Source organism: Gossypium arboreum, chromosome 1 (genome assembly GCF_025698485.1).
Source record: "Gossypium arboreum isolate Shixiya-1 chromosome 1, ASM2569848v2, whole genome shotgun sequence".
NCBI lineage: Eukaryota > Viridiplantae > Streptophyta > Magnoliopsida > Malvales > Malvaceae > Gossypium > Gossypium arboreum.
The window spans coordinates 48,603,455-48,611,204 of NC_069070.1; the positions used below are offsets into that span (position 1 = coordinate 48,603,455).

Genomic DNA, 7,750 nt, shown 5'->3' on the forward strand with positions numbered 1-7,750 from the left:
TATCGTGAATTACATATATGCACACATACAATTCCATATCATCAAATCATTTCATATACTATTATCAATTCATAAGATTATACCAGTTCAATTCAAATAATACATTATAATAGTTTAGCAAAATTCGATTTCTTTTATTTTTCGATTTTAAGATTTGATTTCAATGTTTTGCCCAATGTAACCCTAGTAAAATAGACTCAGATACACGAGTAAACTACACCACACCAACATAGCTTATATGAGCTTAAACTACACCACAACAAGGCACCAAAGTACAAAGCACGTAGGTATCAAATGTTTAAACATTTACAAAAGCATCCCTCCACCACACCAAAGTCTTTGAAGAGACAAATAAAACTCGATGATCCGCAATAGATGCTAGATCTCGATATAAACTGTCATAATCTCCATATCATCAGATATCCCGTACAAGTGCATCTAACTCTATTAGCATGCCAATCGTATCCTAACCTTTTACTAAGTTCACATGGGTATCAAATATTCATTTGTTCGTTATCATACCCTGTCATAATTCATATTCGCATATTCATATCCTGTAATCATTTACATTTACCTGCCATACCCTGTAATTGGTCACATTTGCATTTTCGTATACTATACACTATACTTATCTCGTTTTATTTCAATCCAATTCATATATAATTTCACAATTTCATTCCAATTCATCATCAACACACAAATATCTTATATCATATTACATGTTTCAATCCATTCTCATATCACAATTTTTATATAGAATTTTTATTTTTAAAATAATATTTATATGGAATCGAATCAAATTTAAAAATAAAAATAAAATTTGAGGATTAAAATAATTATTATATTAATTGAAAAAGTGCCAAAAAATAAATTTAAAAACTTTAATGATAAAATTATATTTTTTTAATTAAGTGATAAAATAAAATTTTATTACAGTAATTAATGATGCAATACCCAACTATTTAGAAGGCATTTATATTATTATTTTCATTAAAAAAATTCTTTCCCTTAATTACCCTCCACTTTCGTTACTCTCCCTTGTATTTTTTGTTTTCATTAAATTGAGGCCGTCCGAATGGTCGCCGGAACAGCACAACCGTCATATCAGTTGATCACATTCCGGCGATCTTTTTTTCCGATGTCTCTCTCCAAATTCACGGTCAATCAACGTTGCTAAAATCCGATCATTTGGGGAACAAAAGACTGATGAAAATCCCCCATTCTCTTCCCATAATTTAAAATCTTTCAGATCCATTATTGGATTTTCTTTCTTCCATTGAAACCTTTGCTTAACCCTAGCGCGATTAGTCAACATAATCTTCATTAGGTTTCCAAAATGTTTAAGAAAATTATCAAAGGAGGACAGCGGAAGCATTCCAAATCTGATTCAACGGATGCATCTTTATACGGGTCGGGTCCAAACTCCAATGCCGTCGCCGCTCCATCCCGAAATTCCGACGTCCCTATGGCTCCACCACCAATGGCTACTGTGGAACCGTTGCCGTTATTCCGCGACGTCCCCGTTTCTGATAGGCAGAATTTGTTCATGAGAAAATTACAGATTTGTTGCTTTCAATTCGATTTCTCCGATACCTTGAAATCGGCCCGAGAAAAAGAAATCAAGCGGCAAACACTGCTGGAACTAGTCGATATCATTCAATCCGGTTCAGGCAAAATCATGGAGAGGTGTCAAGAAGATATGATTAAAATGATCGGAGTCAACATTTTCCGGTGCCTCCCTCCGGCGTCTCACGAGAACACGGGCCAAGAAGCGACGGATCCTGAAGAAGATGAAGGGTATTTGGAACCCTCATGGCCGCATTTACAGATTGTTTACGAGCTTCTTTTGAGATATGTCGTATCTTCGGATACGGACACTAAGGTTGCAAAGAGATTCATTGATCATTCGTTCGTTTTGAAGCTGCTTGATTTGTTTGATTCGGAGGATCACAGGGAAAGAGAGTTTTTAAAAACAATTCTCCATAGGATTTATGGTAAATTCATGGTTCATCGTCCGTTTATTAGGAAAGCCATAAATAATATTTTCTATAGGTTTATATACGAAACAGAGAGGCATAGCGGGATTGGGGAGCTTTTGGAGATTCTGGGAAGTATTATCAATGGCTTCGCTTTGCCCATGAAAGAGGAACATAAGTTGTTCCTTGTGAGAGCATTGATCCCTTTGCATAAGCCGAAACCTGTGGGAGCGTATCACCAGCAGTTGTCTTATTGTATTATTCAGTTTGTTGAGAAGGATTATAAGCTGGCTGACACGGTTATAAGAGGGTTGTTGAAGTATTGGCCTTTGACTAATTGTCAAAAGGAACTTCTCTTCCTTGGAGAACTTGAAGAAGTACTTGAAGCAACGCAGTCTGCTGAGTTCCAACGATGTGTGGTTCCTCTTTTCAGACAGATTGCTCGTTGTCTCAATAGCCCTCATTTTCAGGTAATATATAAGGGACTCTCTTTTCACTATGTCATTTTGGGTTTAAAGAATTCCAGTTGTTTGAGTTTTCGTCCATTATTTTTCGTAGTTGTGGAATGTGGATTTTGTTGCTAGAATTGGGTTAACAATGATTTTGATGCTCAGTTGTTATCAGCTTGTGATATTTCTCCTTTAACTTTTCATGTTAGTTCTTACTATTCTGAATGTGGAATGGGATTCTTGGCACTCTAGGAAAGCGCTGCATTGTGATACTAACTTCTGATATGTTTTTGGAAATTTGTGATGGATTTTGCATGGTTTTGAACTATGTTACTTGGACTCAAGTACAAGTGTCAGATATGAGTATGAATCCAACACAGGTTTCTTCAAAATTTTAAAGCTTTTCCATGTATTTGGAGTGTTCAAAACTGTATTGGACGTGAAGTCAAAAAAAAAAAAAAACTGTATCAGGCATGATGTTGGACAGGGGTAACTTGAAGAAAAATTAAGAAGTCAGAGCTATATGTTTCGAACCTTAGACATTTCTACTTTATGTTCCAGTGGCTTCTCCCTTTCTGTTCATCGTCCGATAGGAAGGTACTGGTTTAAGTTCTCTCCCATGGTGTAGCCTACCTGTTCTTTTTCAATTTCTTCATCATGGTTTTCTGTTGTCTGAGATTCGGTCAAAAGGAGGTTAAAAAGAAAAGTTGCTCTTGTATTATATAATGTCTTGCATCATTGGTTTTTCTACTAGCTTCTATCTGTAGATAATGTTTTTATTCCCAAGCACTGTGACTTCGAGATTACACAATGAACAGTTAATATCAGAGTTTATGAACAAATATATGTTGGTCCCAACGTCAACTTGTGGTTGATTTGGAAGTTCTTGCATTCCATTTTTCTGTCATAGATGCTCACATTGACTTCATTTGAACCAAAATTTGAATAACAGTTTCTTTAATAATGTTCGTTTCAAGTTCATTTACTGGTTTCCTGCTTGGTTTCATAGATTGCTTTACAACCCCTCTTTCCTGTAGATTCTACACATTGTAATTTGAATATTCAGTTTGGTGATTATGCGTTTATTGTTTTATCTCCTATATCTTTTTACTTCTTTTTTTCTTTTACTTTAGACCTTTTTTTGGCATTTTCCCTTAAATGCCATTGGTTGACTAGTGCTTAATAGGTTCTTGTCTTAGCTAAGTTTCACACTCAGTGGATTACATTTTGCAAAGGTGGATATAATGGAACATTTGGAGTTCTTGGGTATTTACTTTTTATTAGTAAGGTTTCTACTGTGCTGGTAACAATTTGTATTTGTTGGAGGGAATAGGTTGCTGCAAAATTGTTGACTGTTTGCTTTTCTTCAGAATTCTTCCTAAAGACCATTTGTACTGTAGGTTGCCGAAAGGGCCCTCTTCTTGTGGAATAATGAGCACATCGTGAGCTTAATTGCCCAAAATCGGCAGGTGATATTACCTATCATCTTCGAGGCATTGGAGAAGAACATCCGAAGTCATTGGAACCAAGCAATTCATGGGTTGACTGCGAATGTGAAAAAGATGTTCATGGAAATGGACGCTGAGTTATTTGATGATTGTCATAGACAATTTGAAGAGAAAGAGGCCAGAGCCCAAGAGGTGGAAGAGCAACGAGAAATGACATGGAAAAAACTGGTGGATGCAGCAGCGCATAGAGGGGAAGACAATATGGTTACAGTCTAGCCAATGAATCGGATTGTCAGAGACAATTTGAAGAGAGAGAGGCCAGAGCCCAAGAGGTGGAAGAGCATCGAGAAATGACATGGAAAAAACTGGCGGATGCGACAGCGCAAGACGATATGGTTACAGTCAAGCTGATGAATCGGAGTGGAATTCTTATTTCTTTTCATTTTTGGTTTTGGGGGTCTCAATATGATCATTGAAGATACCTGAGAAAGAGCAGCGATTAATGTAATTTAAAATGTATGGAATTGGGTAGTAAACATGCTACAATGATCTCTGAGGAACAAACTTGTATTTTTTGTCAAGCTTATTTGTTCGTCCAACTCACATCCTTAAAAGGAGGGAAAAAAAGTATTAGATTTTTTTAGTTTGGAATTATTGATACCACTACTTGTATTTTTCTTTGTTTTTTTAAGTGTAACAAGTACATGACAATCAAAATATAAATACAAGAACGAGTAATGTGGGTTTAAGTGTGTTTAAAGGTATTATCTTTTTATTTATTAGTTGGGGAGAGACTTTGAGTAGTTTTTTCCTATTTATAAGTTGGGAAGGGACTTTGAGTAGTTTTAAGTATTGTATCAAACAGACAGGGTTTATTCTTGTACGACTAAAGGTTCGATCAAATTACTCAATTCGAGCATATACATATCAACATGCCTTATGTATGTTTTGGGCCTTTGTCGCATTTGTTTATAGGTAAAAAGAGGTTAATTAAGTTTTTGCTTTTCTCAAATTAAAAACTTTAGTTTGATTATTACTTTTCATCAAAGTTTGTCACCGTTACATCCATGTAATCAAATATTTTTTTTTGCACTAAATTAGTATGAATTTAGTAAAAGAAATTTTAATTACACGTAGCCTCACATGTTTTACGATTTGAACTTAATTTTGTGTATCAGAGTGGTATTAAGTAATTTTTTTTTAACAATTTTGATTCTAGAATTTGAACTTTATCCAAATACTTTGAGAATAAATCTACTTCCACTTGTTGATAACAAATTTATTTGATAATATGTAAAATTTATTAAATATATATTTAGGGTGTTGAGAACTTTTAAAATGAAAAAATAATCAAATTTGTATGGGAATCGGTGGGATATTTAACTTTGTTTTTAAAGTATTAAAATTCATTTTTTTCATAATTCACTCCACTTCATTTCTTAAAATTCATTACAAATTTCTCACGGTGGCAACCTTTCCTCGTTCTACTAGCAAGTCAATCAGCTGCTGATTTGCAAATGGCAAAGGTTTCCTAGAATGAAAGTCCCTTAGTGCCAAACTATTATGATGGTTTTATTGTTGGATTCAATGATAACTTTCTCCCACCCATGCTGTACAATCCAAGGAGGGTCGGTGTTTTTCCATCGCGTAGTGTTCATTGCATTTACGGGTATAATGGATGCTGTAATTATCATTTTTGGTATTGCAATTGTGATTTTTTTTTTTAATATCGCACACTTTATTGTAAAATGTAATAATTATAATTATAAAAAATCATTTTAAAATGATTTGTGAACACTTATAAATTTTTATTTATACGAGAATACAATTTTTATCATTATAGTAAAATATTTGTATCATTAAAATATGTTTAGTTATGAGTATTTAAGAATGATGTATTAACTATTAGCAACTAACATAGGAAATTCATATTCAATGTCAAATATTCATCATTTGTAATAAATTTGAAAAATTTTAAAATACCGTAATTAAAAAAAAAATCCATACTTTGCATATAGTGGTACAACTCATTTTCACTGTAACATCCTGAATTAGGGCCTAGTCGGAACTGTAGTTTCGAGACCATAAATCTGAAGTAGAAATAATTATTTTATGATTCTTATGAGGTCTATGATATGATTGCATGCTTGTGTGAAAGTTTCATGAATAAAGTCTATTGATAAAGTGTCCAATTTGACATTTAGGACTAAATTGCAAAAGTTGCAAAATGTGAGTTCTAGAAGCTTTAAGCATGAAATTGCCATGGATTATTAATTAGAGGTCCTTAAATAGTAATGTGCCCAATTTCTATAATTATGAACAAAAATGGGCATAAATAGGAAAAATTTGAAAGAAAGGCCTTAAGGGCATTTTTGTCATTTGGTTAATAAAAGAATAAAAAGGGAAAAATAAGTCAAAATTGTGTTCATCTTCTTCAAATGTGTGTCGAAAATTTGAAGAGCCATAGCTAGGGTTTTTCTTCAACTTTCAAGCTTGATTATCAAGAAAAATGGAGTCCGGACCTAAATCGAGGAAAGAACAAGGTTGTGGACTAAATAATAGTAGCCACATTTTGAGTACCGGAGTATCGCCATGCTAGCTTAGGGATTGAAGGACGTTGGAGCTCAATTCACACTATCAAACTAATCCTTTGGTAATGGATCCCAATCAAGCTAAAGCTGATGATGTAGAAAGTAATGCGCCGGCTCCCGTTCAAGGGGCAGCGCCAGTTGAGAGTAAACCCATGACCGTGACTCAGGGAGGAGGAGATGAGGCTAGGGAAGCCTTTATCCATATGATGAATGTAACGCCCCCACGCCCGAAACCGTCGACGGATTTGAGCTTGAGGGGTTACCGAACATAATTTATCAAATTAAGAACTTCAAATCATTTGTTTCTACATTCACAGCTTTCTAGCTACCCGCGTCACAGTTACAAGAAAAATCATATCTCGAGTTACTAAATTCGAAATAAAGATCCGTAAATTTTTCCTAAATCTAGACTCATATATATATTTACTAATTGTTTTTTAGAATTTTTGGTTGGACCAATTAGTACAGTTTATTAGTTAAAGTCTCCCCTGTTTTAGGGTTCAACTTCTCTGACCTCTGTGTATTATGAATCAGATATCTCTCTATACAGAATTTCAATGACTATGAGGTTTGTTTCTATTAAAACTAGACTCAATAAAGAATCTGTACATATAAAGAAACACTTATAATTAATTTTTTACAATTTATTATGAAATTTTAAAGTCAGAAAAGGGGATCCAGAAATCACTCTGGCCCTATTTCACAAGGTTTCAAATATCTCATAAAATATAATTTATATGCCTGTTTTGTTCAATCCACATGAAAATAGACTCATTAAGATTCAATTTCATAACTTACTCATCATTTAGTTCCATTTATACTATTTTTAGTGATTTTTCAAATTCATGTCATTGCTGCAGCAATATTCTGTTTTAAGGCAAGTTTCATCTTTCCATGAATTTTTATGAACTAGATAACCTATTAAACTTCCATAATATCAAACATGATCTAAATTAGCCATCACCATGACTTATCAATATCAAACATTTTCTCAACCAAACATGGCCATATCATAAAATTATTTACACAAAATAGGTATATTGCTATACATGCCATACTTAAGTTTTACAAGCCATTTACCCAGATGAAAGTCCTTTAGATAGTGTGAACGAACCTTGACCGTCCCAATTCCCGAGCTGGCTTGTTCAAAACTACAGTAAATAAAGAGGAGGGAGTAAGCATAAATGCTTAGTAAGTTCATATGTAAATAACAAGTAACATAACAATACAAATATACCAAACAACTTTAGCATGGTATCACCAAAACATATATCACATTTCTAAAC

At 33.8% G+C, this 7,750-nt stretch overlaps 1 protein-coding gene across 1 annotated transcript; it reads left to right on the forward strand.

The window, feature by feature from the left end:
• Positions 1-956: 956 nt before the first annotated feature.
• Positions 957-4,633, forward strand: LOC108477599 (serine/threonine protein phosphatase 2A 57 kDa regulatory subunit B' beta isoform-like). The gene is made up of 2 exons (XM_017780149.2): positions 957-2,446; positions 3,826-4,633. The coding sequence occupies exons 1-2, from the start codon at positions 1,337-1,339 to the stop codon at positions 4,147-4,149; spliced, it is 1,434 nt and encodes a 477-aa protein (XP_017635638.2). The 5' UTR covers positions 957-1,336; the 3' UTR covers positions 4,150-4,633.
• Positions 4,634-7,750: the final 3,117 nt, after the last annotated feature.